The sequence below is a fragment of the Candoia aspera genome, chromosome 2 (genome assembly GCF_035149785.1).
Source record: "Candoia aspera isolate rCanAsp1 chromosome 2, rCanAsp1.hap2, whole genome shotgun sequence".
In the NCBI taxonomy this organism is placed as follows: Eukaryota; Metazoa; Chordata; class Lepidosauria; order Squamata; family Boidae; genus Candoia; species Candoia aspera.
Window position 1 is genome coordinate 16,592,463 of NC_086154.1, and position 16,304 is coordinate 16,608,766.

Genomic DNA, 16,304 nt, shown 5'->3' on the forward strand with positions numbered 1-16,304 from the left:
TTCAGCTTATTCCATTCGTGGGTTGTTGGAGGGCCGGGAGTACCTCCTAGCGTGACGTAGAAAGGCATAAAAAGCCATTACAGCCACGTTGGTCCCTGAACGGGGCGGGTGGGGGAGATCACTCGAGTTGACATTACTTTTTTTTTTATTAGGAGCAAGAAAATGGGGGAAAAGTGCATGTAAATTCTGGGATTTTCCAGAATCAGGTAGAATAGTGCTGTCCTTTAGGAATAAGAAATAAAAGAATAGACTCCCCATCTTTATTACACGATTCATCTAGCTTTGATATATCAATTTCTCTGATGGGAAAAAAACTCACTTTTCCTTGGGGATATCTAAATTTTTATAGGCAGTCTGTTATTATATTTATCATTTATTGTAAAAGACTGAATTAAAGTTTCATTGACTTGGCATGTGTTTCACCTGAAGCAGTGTTTTTCAAGGTTGGCAACTTTAAGAGGTGTGGACTTCAACTCCCAGAATTCCCCAGCCAGCCATGCTGGCTGGGGAATTCTGGGAGTTGAAGTCCACACCTCTTAAAGTTGCCAACCTTGAAAAACACTGCACTAGATGATGCCAAATCAGTTCAACTCTGGTCTTGCTGCTAAAGATCCCCCTTTTTTTTAATGAGCTGTCAAGATTCCAATGGTTGCCCCCAGGGGAATTCTGGGAGTTGAAGTCCAGAGTTCTTTAAGTTGCCAAGGTTGAAAAACATTGACCTAGACTATTCTAAATCCCACTTGCTATTTCTATCAGGCTGAGAACCTCTGAACAAAGTTACTATAGGAATGGACTCAGGATTAATTGAGCCTGATGTCAAAGATGCAAAACCACTTTAACCATTGGATGGAATTTATTTATTAAGAATTTTTAAAAGTATATATTGGTCTTTTAAAAATATTTAATGTCAAAATTATACATACATTCAACAGCACTGTAAATATATCATCACATTAATCATCATAATACAATTATAAACAGAACTCTTAAATATTTTAACATACTGCTTAAAAGTCCTCCTTGCTCCTTTGTAAAAAAAAAAGGGAAAGAATTAATGTCACCCCACAAATCATATAATCCACTGCTGCAGTTCAGGTGCACATTTTTACTTCCAGTATTCCAGCAATATTTTAGTCAGGGTTAGGGTCAGAACAATCTATGCTGATTGATATCTTGATTGATTGATTCCAAATGCCAGCCAAGGGCAATATTTGCATCTTTAACACACAGGAATTGATCCAAAGCCATATTAACTATATTTTGGTCTTCAAAGAAAATAAGACAATTGCAATTATATTTAGTACAAACAACAGTACAATTTGTTTGCTTAATAATTTTACATCCTTTTAATGTAAAAACATTTCCAGAGCTGCATACACTATACATCTAAAACAAGAGTGCAACAACAAAAACTATAGAATTACAATCAACAAAAGAATTTGTTGATTGTAAAAGAGGTAGGACATTTAAGCTCCTCCTATCATAAGAGCACTATATAATTATAATTATAACTATAATTTATTAACCTTGTATGCTGCCTGACTCTGAATGACTTTGGACAGCTCACAGCAATGAAACAAAGAAATTACAATAAAATTAGTAAGAAATAAAAAATAAAGATAAAAGATGACAAGCACAATGAAGCGAGGGGTCTCACTCTCCCTCACCAAAGACCTGGGTGAAAAGCCAGGTCTTCATGGCTCTACTAAGCCACAGTGGCTGGGAGGTGGGAGTGGAATCTGGATCTCAGATCCCTTGAAATCAGTTTATTATAAGCATGCTGAGTAAAAAATTAATCCTAGTGACTTTAATCAGGCTCATTGAGTGCAATGGGTTCTATAAGATTTTGGTCATTGAAACACAATGATAATATACTTAACAGCAGTAATTAAAAATTGCTTGCCCCAAAAGGTAAACAATTAAATTGATACCAATTTTAAACACCAAGTAATTCCTTACTGTCAGTACATCTACTGAGGAATGTGACCAGGAATACAGCTGGTCACCACTTGTTATCAGGAGGCAACTGGCTGACTTGGTTTGGGCCTGCTTGATATTTGGATAAGAGACCTGCTGGAATTCCAGAAGTGAAGGTTAGTTGAGAAGTTAAAAAATTTCCAGGAAGGAGGCAATGGCAAACTACTTGTGTACTGTTGCCAAGACCACATAGATAAATCCATTAAGTAATTAGGAGTTGAACTCAGATCAAAGAGACTTGACTTACTTAATACAGAAATATCCTTTTTGACTCTCATTTTGTTTATGCAGGGGAGACAACCCACATGATTTGCTACCATTCCCACATTAAGTAGGAGGAAGTTCACTTCTTTGTTCTTTTAACAATTTGCCAGCCGACTGGATGGTTTTGCAGAAAAGAGAGAATCTTCTGACCGATTCAGATAAGGACATTCCCATATTAGCAGATGGATTTTGTATTCATTGTAGGAGAAATCTCCACAAATACTCAACAATAATGCAGTTGCTTTGGCTTGTGGAAGTTGAATATTTAAGTTCAATGCCATCTGGCTATTTTTAGACTTGGTTTCATCTCCCTGGGACATCCATCCACTCGTTTGTTATGTGCTACGCTGAAACATCAATTACGAATAAAAAAGGCCATGTGATTTATACCATTTCAAGGCACTTTATGCCATCATCCAACCATGCATATAATTTTATTTGCTTTCATGACTTACATCCCCTCTACCATTCAGTTGCAGAGAAAAATAAGAGGAGGGAGCATGTATAAGTGATTGGCCACCCAAAGTTACCCCATATAGTTATGAAGAATGATGCAATAAAGTTCTTGCCTTTATTTGCAATAACAATGGTGGTCAGTAAGAGACTATAGTTCACTATTGAGGAAATGGCCTTAGTTTATTGGGATGTAAGAAGCCTCACATCCTGAACTCCAAATAAAAACTACATCTGTTTAGCAGAGGGAGGACCTCTCCGCGGCTCCTCGACTATCTCTAAACCGACTTGGCTGCTCTCTATGGCTAGCATGTCCACGGGCCTTTCTAGGAAATATCTCGATCTCTATCATTCAACCCGGTCGGCACTTATAGGGCGATATTATTCGCTCCGCCTGCAGTAGCTCAGCTGTGCCGCCTCCCGCGCAGGCGCAGTGCGAAAGAGGCGTGCATGTGGGAAGCCTCTTTTTCCGGGCATCCGAGGCGCAGGAGTTCGGCGGCGGCGGGGCAGACCCGGAGTGCTGAGCCATGCCTAAAGGAGGAAAGCAAAACCATCCTCAAGAGGAATGGATCGGGGACGGGGAGGAGACTCGCCCCGTGCAAGGGGCTGGAGGTGCGATGGGGGGACGATTCAACAGGGATAATCTGGAAGGAGCGCTCATTGCTGGAGACTTTCAGAGGCCTGTCTGAAACGGGAGTGGAAGGGTTTGAAAATCTGGGAAAAATAAGGGGAGAATAATTCCTCTTAAATACAGTGTTTCCCAACCTCAGCAACTTTAAGATGTGTGGATGTCAACTCCCAGAAGTCCCCAGCCAGCATGCTGGCTGGAGAATTGTGGGAGTTGAAGTCCACACATCTTAAAGTTGCTGAGGTTGGGAAACACTGCTCTAATGATTACCCTTCCCCATCCTGCTTTATAAACAAGTTTCTAGCCATTACAAAATGCCAGAAAAATCAAAATAAGTGGCCTTTTATCTAATAATTACATATTTATTCAGAAATATGTTCAGCTGTGGTCCTTTGTAGAGGCTGGACTGTAAATCCTAACATAAGCAGCATTTCCAATGTAGACAGAGGGTGATACATAAGGAGAAACTGAGGTAAACCTAAGTCTGTGTGAATGTATTTGTGTTTAGCCTCATGACACTTCTCTCCATTTGTTGAAACCAACCTTCTCTCTCTCTCTCTCTCTCTGTGGTTTAGTCCATTTCCATTTTTCTAATCCAGTTTTCTCCAGCATATGTCTTGGAAGGTAATGTCAATCATCCAAGCCACGTTGGCTGACGTAATAGGAGTTTTAGTCAAGGCACTTGGCTTGGGAAGGGCGTAACTTGAATGTAGGTGCTTTTAGACGAGGCCCATGGTTCTGCTTTAGCAGTGCTCCTGATATGTGAAATGATAGTAGGTACACCTTTTGCCATCCCACATTTGATTTGTATCCAAAAGAGATACGGATTGTCTAAAAATGAGTAATAGGTATTGATATATTGGAAACGCACTTGCAGTGACCGTAGCCTAGATCACAAACTGGGATAATTGCTTCAGAAAAGGCCAGTACACATTGCCTGCTCTTTAATTAGTATAGCTGAATTAATGTTTGTTATTTAATATTTATTTTCTCATTTCCTAAGAAAGAGGGGAAGGAGACAAGCATTACTTAGGCTAGGTTGATAAATATCCATAGTACTGTAGCTGAATAAACATTGCAGCCCACCTAACCAAAAAGATGTATTTGTCCATAAGTGGGGCTGTGTAATGACATCTTAACATTTGTGCTACAGTGTCGGCCAGCCTTTCTCATCTTTTTGACCTTGGAGGAACCTCTGAAACATTTTTCAGGCCTTGGGGAACCCCTGCACAATCAGGCTCAAATATAGGCCAGAAGTTATTATTATATCCATTTCATGGGTTGTTGTTGTTGTTAGTTGCCGTTGAGGCATTTATGACTCATGGCGATGTATAGATGTGTTAACAGTGTTCTTAAACTGGAAATAAAGAATGAAACGTACCTCTTTAATTCAAAGTTGCCTGAATTGGAAATATTTTTTTAAATAAATCGTGATCTCCTAGGGAACCCCTAATAACCTCTCACAGAACTCTAGGGTTCCCCGGAACCCTGGTTGAGAAACCCTGCTGTAGGCTGTTAGAGTGCTTCACATGCTGCTCTGGGTTGGTATGATTAATTTCCATTATCACAGTTGGATGGACTGAGAGAGCAGCTTGTCTATGACCACCCTTCATTCACAGCAGTTGGAAAGAGACTTGCTGATTTACAGTACAACCTTTCATCAGTTATGCCATATATTCCATATGTTGTTTGACCCCTGTCATTCTTGTTCCCACTTGGGAGGGCTGCATCTGTCTATCCCAACTGGTCTACATATATAATGCGAGGCTGAGAATTCAAACTTCCTGAGAGCAGGGTAGGTGGACCAGATTGGATTACTTCTCACTTGAGAACTGTGCGTTTTCTGCTGGAGCCCAAAATATGTGAAATTTAGCATATGGCCATCCTATTGTCCTATAAATCTCCTTGAGTTGGGTTTCACAAAGCTTACATTTTCCTTTTCCCTCTGCTGTTCTCTTCTTGCCAATGCCATATAGTTCCTCCTGATCCTAATTCTTGTGTAATGTGGCTTTCTCAGCCTTCTTTCTACTCTCTCTTTGCTATACTGGGTTGCCTCCTGTGCTCTGTTAAATTTCTTCCATATGTACCCACAACTTCCTTAGAATCTTTGTTACCTTTCTCTTCAGTGTTTCTCAACCTTGGCAAGTTTAAGATGGGTGGACTCCCACTCCCAGAATTCCCCAGCCAGCCTTGAGAAACGCTGTTTCTCTGTCTTTCCTTCATTTAGTCACCTCTGTGTACAAAACACTTCATCATGCTTAGCACAATATATAATGTTTCATCATCCTTGGCCAGCATGGCTGATAGGAGTTGTAGTTTAACAGGTGCTGGAAGGTGCTAAATGGGAAAACAGTTGCTATGATTCTTTCCTGTTGTGAAGAAAGGGAGAGAGTCCCTGGCAAGATTTGAAGTGTCAGATCCATTGATTCAGCATTATTTAATATAAACCAGGAGCCTGTTTACTGAACTACAACTCCCAAGATTCCTCACCATTGGCCATTGTAGCAGCTGTGGGACTTCAGCAACTTCAGGAGATCCAGCAGATTCCCTGGAGAGCTGTGCCAGTTTTGTGTGGCCCAAGGAAATCTCTTTTGTTCCTTGTTCATTTCATCCCGAGCTCCAGTTTTAATGGCCTAATAGTGCCATGGAAATTTGTCCCACCACTCACAAGTTTTGAGCTCTGATTTACAAATGCCCAGACATTTCAGAAAGGTGAGGCATTTGGCTAGGAACAGAGCTGGCAATTATATTTATTTTGCTGCTGGGCTCCTGAACATTTAACAGCTGCCTGAAAGGCAAAAGTCAGTGCCTTAATCTTTTTCCTAAGTCTGGGATGGAAAAAAGTTTCAACCCTTCTGCATGTAGCTATTAAAAGGCCTTGAAGCAAACACATTCACTCGCTCATAAGCAAACCACCCTTAGCAGTTTATGGGTGAAAAGGCTGTGAGAGATGCTGATTGGGATGAAAGCAGCTGGGAAGGTTGATTGAGATGAGAAATGCAAGATATTAGGCTCAAACAAATAAGTTAATTGGGAGTGGGAGGGGAAAAAATAATGGGGTTGGGAGGAGTCCTGCAAATTGTGAAATAGGATGCTTCCTAATTAAGCAAATAAGGCTAGTCTAGCTGCGTACTGTGTAGTGACCATCTTTTATTTGTGTTTTTAAAAATCCAAACTAGACCCAGTATTAACTTGCTGTTTCCTTGGGCAGGTTCTGGAGACCCAGGACCTCTAGTGCTGATTGGTGCCCAGTTCTGCCTTAAACAATTGTCTCCCATCAGCCTGCTAGTTCTGGGACTCCCACTCTAATTGCCCACAAGGCCCTCAACTTAACCTTGCTCTGCTGCATTCTGGGGAATGAAAATGGAGACCTTTAGTAGAGTTACCGTTTTGAGTTTCCCACAATGCCCTGGAGGCAAAACTGTCAGGCCCCTTGTGCGGAATTGAAGTAATGGATTCCAGAGCCTGTTCAAAGATGTTCACCTAGTGATATTCCTGCTATTGCCAGATAGGCCTCTAAATAGGATCTACTAATATAGAGAGGGCAAGGTGGACAGATGATATTCTAGAGGTGACGGACTTGTCCCTGGGGGAGCTGGGGGTGGCAGCGACTGACAGGAACCTCTGGCGTGGGCTGGTCCATGAAGTCACGGAAGGGACTAAACAAATAAACAACAACAATAATAGAGGAGCCTATCTGATGGCTGTTTGCCAAAGGGCCCTCAGTCCAGCTCTCCTGCCAACAGCACTCAGTAGGATTTCTGTCTATCCTGCCATTTTGGCAAATTTGTTATCAGAAGAAGTTGGAGCAAGTCAATGTGGTTTCCCTGTCTTGCCCGAGTAGTGTTTTGCTAAGCTTGAACCCTTGTCCTTATTCTTTCCTGATTTATTAACAAATTGAATCTGCCAAAAAGCTTGTAGAAGTTGTTAGGAAAAGCCTGGAATAACAATTATAATAATAATGCATTTTTTAAATAAATTGAGTTTCAGCTTTTTAAGCTGCTATGTGCTATGATTTTTTTTTCCATGAATGCATGAGAAGGTGGGCTTTTTTCCCCTTACCCTATTTCAGGAAATTTATTTGCCACAAGTTTCTTTTCTTAGGATCCATTGGCATGTAAAATACTTTGTGGGTTAGGTATGGTTATTAATGAGAGCCAGTTTGGTGTAGTGGTTAAGGCACCAGGCTACAAGCTGGGAGGCCATGAGTTCTAGTCCCGCTTTAGGCACAAAGCCTGTTGGGTGACCTTGGGCCAGTCACTCTCTCTCAGCCCTAGGAAGGAGGCAATGGCAAACCACTTCTGAAAAGCCTTGCCAAGAAAACTGCAGAGACTTGTCCAGGCAGTCTCCAAGAATTGGACATGATTGAATGGATTTTAAAAAAGGTTATTATGGAGTCCTTGGTGCTCCATAAGGACTCCACAGTTCAACCCTGAGCTACAAATAATTCGCTTCAAAAGGTTATTATACTGTCCTGTGGTTCTGCTGAGATGGTTCAGGGCAGTATTCAATATTAGAGCTGGTTTGCGATGCTTTGGATTCAATTCTGAAAAGGTGCTTCAGAAGATATGGGTGTATGAACATAGCACCTCTCTGCAATTCTTTCACACAGCTTCATATTTCCCATGGATTATGTTGCAGCTGCTTGGAAAAATTGCAGACTGATGCTATATCACCAGCCTGGCTGTTCAACAACACCTTTTCTGAATTAATTCTGAAGTGCTGCGCAGTGCCAGTCAGGATTTTTCCTTCTATCATTTTCAGAAAATGACTCTGTAAGATCAACTAGAGAGAGAGAAAGTACAACTGGCCTCAGATCAGCATTCTGCCTGAATACAGATTTTAACTTAGACTTTCTGAGTCCTCATCTGAAACACAAATACAAAGCTGCTTTCCTAAGGTAGTTAAGCTATCTTTAGTTAAATGCCAGGATGTTAGATAGCTCCTAAAGGTAATACACTGTATGCAGTCATCTAAAGTACAATGGTCCATGAGTTCAATTCCTGGCAGCGGATTTGAATGTGCTCTAGATTAAATAAGCATGTGCTTAGGGCACCGAGGGAAGGGGGCACCACAACGTTTTAGAGAGCCAGTTTGGTATAGTGGTGAAGATGCCAGCCTAGAAACCAGGAAACTGGGTTCCAGGCCTCCCTTAGGCATGAAAGCCAGCCGGATTACCTTGGGCCAGTCACTTTCTCTAAGGTGAACCCCTTCACAGTGCTGTTCTTGTAGGAAAATAGAAGGCAGGAGTATTAGGTGTGTTTGCCATCTTGAGGTATATATAAAAAAGGTGGAGGAATAATAATATTTATTTATTTATATTTCAAATTTAGTCATCGCCCATCTCACTAAAAGAGCGACTCTGGGTGGTTTACGATAAAACAAGAATAAATAATCATTAAAGTACAATAAAGCAATATTCTTAAATAAAAATTTAGTCCAAGACATAGGTGTTAAAAAGTTCTTAATTTATGGGAGCATCTTTTGGGTGCTAACCACCCCCAGAGTTGGTTACCCCTCCTCACGCCCCACATCTTCACCCCTTTCTGGAAGGCTGGGACAGCAGGGGTTGCCTCACCTCTGTGGGAAGAGTGTTCCATAATGCAGGGGCCACGGCAGAGAAGGCCTTCTTCCTGGGCCCCGCCAATCAACATTCTTTCGTGGATGGGGTCTGTGACATGCTTTCTTTGCCTGACCGGGTGGGACGGGTCGATGTCATGGGGATGAGACAGTCCCTCAGGTAGCCTGACCCCATGCCGTGTAGGGCTTTAAAGGTGATAGCCAACACCCTGAATTGGACCCGGAAGCAGACTGGCACCCAGTGCAGCTCCCACAGCAAAATTGTCACGTGCCATCCTTGAGGCACCCAAAACTGCCTGCGCGGCCGCATTCTGAGCCAGCTGAAGCTTCCGGATATTCTTCAAGGATAAGTCATCATCATTTAGGCACTTAATTGAATTTGAAATGGGTAGTGAACTAAGCTGGCTTGGCTTTTTTTTTCAATTCCTACATTTGGTTTGGATGCTCAGAGCAGCGCCTGTGGAAGTCCCTCTAATTTTATACACATGACAACAACTCCTGGAGGCAGCTTGGGCAGAGTGATAGCGATTGACCCAACACCCCTGAGGTTCCGTGGTCCCTTTCAACTCTGTGATTCCAGTGAAGACTTCAACCTGCAGCTCCCATCCAGTACTTTAACCATTATATCACACTGGCTCACACTTTGCCAAGCATTAACAATGGTTTTCAGTTTGCCAGTCCTCCCATTTTCCTGTTCTCACTCTTTACGTCAAATCAAATCTTTATTACGGTCAAAGACCAGCAAGAGAGAGAAGTCTGTTTCGGTTGGACAGAGGGCCAAGTGGTGTGATCCTTGGAACTTCTTTAGAATAATGGTGCTTGCAGGTCTTGGTTTGATTCTTTTGGTTTCTTTCAGACAAAGTAGTAAAGAAGGGAAAGAAGGATAAAAAGACCAAAAAATCGGTAAGTTTCAGTCTCGTTGCTTAATGGCTTTACCATAATTATTTTTGGTCAAGAGAAGCTAGAGGTTCACAAATCTGGAGCCTCTCTGGCTCAGCTTTCTGTTTGGCTGTTCTGCCCAGGAATTCTGGGAAATGTAGTCTCAGCTAATTTGAAGGGCACAACACTGATCAAGGCTACTTCAGCTGTTCACATTTTTAGGGCATTTCCAGCATTTTTCTTCTGCTATGAAATATTTGGGATTGCACAGCCTTTTTGTTCAGTTATATGTGTAACACTTCTTCAGCGTCCCAGGCTTATTTGCTCTACTTATCTGATAATACCCCTGGCCAGCTCTTCCTGACCCAGCACTCCAGCCCATCGAGCTTGCCTTAGAGAAAGGCAGCAGGGCCACCATGAAATTCAGAGGTGGCTATTTTTGACCTGTCCTTTTTTTCCTTCTATGAAGTCTCTCCCAAACTGGAGACAGAAATATGTGAGGTGAAGCTTTTCAGTTAAATTTACATGTTTTTTTTTTTAGCTCAAGTGTGAAAAATTTGAAAACCTTTGTAACCTTTGATTTCTAGGCTTTGATTTGATTTGATTTCAAAATGATGAAAACTTCATTATTTTTCAAAGGAAAAAACCTTTGAGAAATAATGAAAACGCCATCACTATCCCTTTGGGAGAGGCAGGGTGTTTAAATGCCCCAGTTCTCTTTCAGAAAGCAAGCAATAACTATAAAGGATAATGTTTCCTCTTTTCTGCATATGATACCCACAACTGAGTGCATAATCCGTGTTACGTTTTGCATGATCCAGTCTTCAGAGTTGCTGGAGCAAAGTTGGTGGAGCAAAGACCAAGCTCTGCCTTAAAATGCTTCTCTGAACCCCTTAAGTACCATCAGCACAGTCCTTTAAATATGAGTCTGTCTGGTATAAGTTGGGGTCAAAGCTATTCCTGCATGCTTTTATTCAGCTTAAACCCTGAACTTTGGTTCCTGTTGTTACAGCAACATGGAAAAGGCCCAGGGAAGGGAGCTGAAACCAATTATTTTGCAATTGTTTCTTAAGAACTGCCTAGGATCAGTATGTGAGACAAGCGGCCATATACATTCTTTAAATAAATAAATTCCATCACCCTTTTGGTAGGGTAAGGAGCATGGGCCACATTACCCCCTCCAGTATGCCTTTTGAGGTCCTTTTGCAGGCCCAGATTGAGCACAGCCAAAATACATGACTTTTTTTTTTTTTTTTGGCATATTAGGTGATTAGCTAAAAAATAAAATCAGTGCCTTAACTCTTACAGAAGCTTGAGAGACTCCTTTCATTACTTAAAAGCCCCAATTCCATTCCTCCCCAAATTGGTCAATATTCTCTGTTTGGGTTTTTTCAGGGACATAATGTCCCCATTTCTGCTCTTTAACCTGCCCCAAATGCACCTGAACATTGGCCCATCCACTCTGATGTCATGACATCACCAAATACCGTCTCTTCCCCCCCCCCCCCATAATTCCTGAAAGTTCCTGCGCCTATTTGCAGCTCCCAACTGCAAGGAAGTTACTCACCCTTGTAGTAGGAGTGGTGGGGTTAGCAATATCTTACTGCTCGATTGCCATCTTCCTGCCCCTGATTCTCCCAAATTGCTTTCCTGTGCCACCAGTTCTTTGAGGAACTGGCTGTGGAGGAGAAACACTCCAGCGAGGATCGGACAGCAGAGAAAGAAAAGAAGGAACAGCAACAACAACAGGCAAGTAATTTCCAAATCGTTGTGTAGATCGTTGCAGACCCTGTAGCCGGGGTGTTACTCTGCTGAGGGCAGTAGGTTGCCCATCCTCCTGACCTCCTCCTTTTTGGGCGGTCTCTTGCCTGCAGCAGCAGCAGCAAAGTAAAAGGCGAGATAAGAAGAAGGATCAGAAGAAAAAACTGGCAGCGGAAGAAGATGAGGAAGAGAACCAGCTAATTGAGAGACTGAAGAAGCTGTCTAACCAAGCCAGCGATGAGGAAGAGGAAGAGGAAGGTGGGAGGCTGCAGGCTTTCATATTGCTTTTCAGACGGCTATTATGGGGGCTGGCCCTGGGTACTTGCAACGCTCCTTGATGTGGTGAGGACCTTCCACGTTAAAGAAACATTTAAGTTTATGTGGCTGAGATCTTGGGAGACTTCAGGGCTCCTGCCTGAGATCTCACAAGGTTTCGTGGAAGAAGGAATGACAAGATCTTGCAAGATTTCAGGCAGGGTTGCCGAGGAGAGAGATGCGTTCTTCAAGGCCACCATCCTCTGCTAGTTGGGTGTGACTGGAGATTGTCCAAACCAGTCTGAGTATGTCTTTCACATTGTGAGCTTAATCCTACCTAGCATCTCTCTGGATCAGCCTTTCTCAACCTTCTGACCCCGGAGGAACCCTTGAAATGTTTTTCAGGCCTTGGGGAACCCCGGCACATTCAGGCTCCAATAGAGGCGAGAAGTTACAAAATATATTTGTTTCATGGGTAGGCCTGTGTATATGCATTAATGTTCTTAAACAAAATATAAAGAATGAAACTTACCTCTTTAATGTGAAGTTGCCTGAATTTGAAATAATTTCTTAAATCAGTTGTGATCTCCCAGGGAACCCCTAGCGACCTCTCGCGGAACCCGAGGGTGCCACGGGACCCTGGTTGAGAAACCCTGCTCTGGATCACAGCCCGGTATGACTTTTTTGCTTCTCTTCCAGTGCCCGTTCCTGTCACCAAAGCAGACAAGAAAAAGAAAGTAAGTTCCTGGTGCTTTCCAAGTACTTTCTTGTTGGACAAGGTTGAGAGGTGAAAATGGAATGAGTTACCTTTGAAAAAGAGAGTTTGGATGCAGTAAACCAGCCCTTGCAACCTTTAGCTCTATAAATATTGATTGAGTCATGCAGAATACAAGAGGGTGCTCTGCAAAACTTTTGTCCTCCACCGTGAACAAGGTGGTGCCAGAGCCAGCCCCACCTAGGAGCAGCTATTTTATTCCTAGGTCACTTCAGTCTACGTGGCCCTTAAAGCTGTTTTAAAAAGGCAGGTGGAGGGTTAGGAAGAATTATGGTTAAATAATCAGCATAAACACAATCACCTTAAACTGGGATGGGGAACCCATGGCTTCCGGATACTGCTGACCTTCAACCCCTAGCATCCATCACCATTGGCCATGCTGGCTGATGCTCAACCCTCATTTTAAAAAAAAGTCAGGTTAGTTGGTTTGCTTCCTATGTAATAGTATAGATAATAAACTGGCAGGAAATTAATACAGTTTGAAAACTATTAAGTCATGTAATTCATTAAGATAATGATCATCCTGGGGGCAGGGGTTGTGAGCCAGACGCAGAGCTGTAATAACTCCCTTAGACTGTCTTTTGTATTATAAGGTAAACCCGTTTTTTCCCATTCCTCTGAGTCAGTTTGGTGACTGCCTGGACAAGTCCCTGCAGTTTTCTTGACAAGATTTTGGAAATGGTTTGCCCTTGATTACTTCTTCCTAAGGCGGAAGGAGAGTGGCTGGCCCAAAGTCCCCCAACCTAGCTTCCATGCCTAAGGTGGGACTCGAACTCTGGTTTCTAGCCTGATTCCTTAACCACCACATCAAACTGGCTCTTAAGCAGTTCGAACGAGAATACAAAAACATACACGTATATATACAGGGAGTCCTCACTTAATGACCATTCATTTAGTGATGGTTCAGACTTACGATGGTGCTAGAAAAACCGACTTCTAACTGGTGCTCACATCTGTGGTCATGTGATCATGATTTGGTTGCTTGGTGACTGGTTCGCATTTATGACCATCACAGCATCCTGTGGTCATATGATCTCCATTTTCAACCTTCCTGGCTGGCTTCTGGCAAGCAAAATCGATAGGGAACTGTGTGATTCACTTAACAACCATGTGGTTCACTTAATGACCACTGCAAAAAAGGTAAAATCAGGTCAGATTCATTTAATGACTGCTTTGCTTAGCAACAGAAATTCCGGTCTCCATTGTGGTCATTAAGCGAGGACTACTTGTATACAATTGCAGAAGAGATTTGAGGATTGTAGACAGTTTCTTTGACAAGGGCTCAGGAAGAGTGAATAATCACCAGGATGGCTAAGTAGCTGTCAGCAAGGAGAAACAAAAACACAGATGCAGATCTTGACATTCATCCATCACTCTTGCTTCCAGAAGAACCCCCCCCCAAAAATGTCAAAGAGACGCATTTTTCTTATTGTGTGGAATTTGTGCTGGGCTGAGTCTGTCTGTGTCTGTTCCTCCCTCCCTCCCTCCCTTTTTTACGTTCAGAGAGGAGGCTCAGCATTTGCAGTCCTGGCTCAGAGCGATGAGGAGGAAGCAGAAGAAGAAACCAAGAAGCCCAAGGAAAAATCTAAGGTGTGGGAGAAGCGGAGTGTGGAAAATGAGAATCCAAGTCCACAGAGAGCGTCCCATGGATAGATCACTAACCAGGTTCTGGTTGGGATTGTTTGTTGGATCATCAAAGTAGCCCAATTGGGTAGAATTCAGAAAATGAGCCCCGTCTTTTCCAGGGATGCCAGAACCGGACCCTGAATATTGAAACACTGATCTAAATAGGAAGTGATATCTTACGTCACTGTCTTCCCCTGTTCATTTTCCGAGGGTAACAGCTATGAAGGCTGCAACTCAGCCTTCTTATTCTCTTACCCTGCTAAGTAGAGCACAGGTAGTCCTCGCTTACCAATTACTCGTTCAGTGACCATTTGAAGTTGTGACGGTGCTGGATGACTGGTACTTATGACCAGTCCTTGAAGTTCTGGCTGTCGCACCACCCCCACAGTTACATTGTGATTGGGCACTTGGCAACTGGCTCGCAGTTAGGACAGCTGCAACACCCCACGGTCACATGATTGCCATTTGTGACCTCCCTGCCAGCTTCCCACTGGCGAAGTTAATGGAGAAGCCAGCGGGGAAGGTCACAAGTCACTCCTGTAAGTCCCCCTGGCCTCCCTGCACTTGCGCAGCACCACAGCCTCCTTCCTTCAACATCCCTGCGCTCACGCCAACCAACGGCCTCCTTTCCTGGGCCTCTCTGCACTTGCGCAGCACCACACCCCACTTCCCTCAGCCTCCCTGCTCTTTCGCATAGCCTACATTGGGCCTCCCCCCCATGGCATCCCCGTGCTCCGTACCTGGGACTCCTGCTGCTTCCCACATAACAACCTGCATGTCTTGGGGTTACGACAGCAACCGGAACTTCCAGGATTGTCGTCATTAAGCGATGCAGTCATGTGACGTTGCACTTTATGGCCACGTTGCTTAGCAACAGCAAACCCTGTCCCAATTGCCGCCATAACCCAAGGACTACCTGTAATACACTGATCCCAGGACCAGTTCAACAACAGCATATGATAGTCTTAGAACTAGATCCCTTCAGTGGGGGTGGGGTGGGGGAGTGGGGCACTGTAGTAATCTATTCAGAAACTTCCCTATATGGAATCTTGCATCAAAAAGCTACCGCTTGAACAGGAAAGGCTCTAGCAAAGCCTTTTCTCTTGATTGAAGGCATTTGTAAAGTGGCCAGGATTGGCTCATTGGCCTGCTATGGTGCTTCTCAACCCCCTTTCCCAGGTGTGCTGCCCTCCCTGCATTTCCTTTGGCAAACTCTCTTTATTCCCCATGTCCTTCATTCCTTTTCCCCCACCTTTGCAATAAGATTGCATGGGGGGGCAGGTAAAATTAGCAATTTCTCTCTGCATTGTAAAGGCTGAGCTGGGGGCAACTGTTGGAATCTTAACGGCTCATTAGAAAAAAGGAGGATCTTTAGCAGCAAGACCAGAGTTGAACTGATTTGGCATCATCTAGTGCAATGTTTCTCAACCTTGGTGACTTTAAGATGTGTGGACTTCAACTCCCAGAATACCCCAGCCAGCCATGCTGGCTGGGGAATTCTGGGAGTTGAAGTCCACACATCCTAAAGTCTCCAAGGTTGAGAAACACTGATCTAGTGGGACAGGTGGTAGGGTGCTTTCATCCCTGCTGAGCAGGGCTACTTTATCTATTTTTAATTAAAAATAGTTACCTCCCTTAATGAAGGATGCCTCCTAGCTTCTGAGTAGGCCAGTAATTTTTGATGGCTTTATTTTGACAATTAGATTATTTACAAGGTTGGAAGAGGGTTGGAATTACTGTTGTTTTGTTTTCTACTTATACCGTTTCTGCCCATTTCCTTGCTCTCTGGTCTTTTTAGGCTGGAGCCAAACAAACTGCTCAGTCTGAAGAAGCTACCAAAAAACCAAAAGGGAAGAAAAATCAGCCAGCCCAGGTACGTGTTCAACATCTAACCTAGAAGCTAGAATGCCCAATTTTGATGGTTGTGTGGAAGAGACGTGACGTGCTGTCTGCTGATTGTTACCTTTTTTGGAGAGTTCAGATCTGTTGTTTACTGGTGTCTCCCCCTTAGATAAGTCAAGGTGGTCTCCCTCAAGGACAGTTCAGGGTCTCTGAATGCAACTGTCAGTCAAGGGGGGCGGGATTAATAGTGCCAGCTTAATCAGG

At 43.3% G+C, this 16,304-nt stretch overlaps 1 protein-coding gene across 1 annotated transcript in view; it reads left to right on the forward strand.

Annotated features, from left to right (window-relative positions):
- The first annotated feature begins 3,188 nt into the window (after positions 1-3,188).
- The window catches only part of ABCF1 (ATP binding cassette subfamily F member 1), a 32,835-nt gene continuing 19,719 nt past the window's right edge, over positions 3,189-16,304 (forward strand). Inside the window, exons 1-7 of the mRNA XM_063291327.1 lie at positions 3,189-3,306; positions 9,759-9,805; positions 11,444-11,530; positions 11,656-11,800; positions 12,497-12,534; positions 14,076-14,162; positions 15,997-16,071. Coding sequence (XP_063147397.1) covers positions 3,222-3,306; positions 9,759-9,805; positions 11,444-11,530; positions 11,656-11,800; positions 12,497-12,534; positions 14,076-14,162; positions 15,997-16,071 — 564 coding nt within the window. The 5' untranslated portion in view covers positions 3,189-3,221. The remainder of the gene's footprint in view (positions 3,307-9,758; positions 9,806-11,443; positions 11,531-11,655; positions 11,801-12,496; positions 12,535-14,075; positions 14,163-15,996; positions 16,072-16,304) is intronic.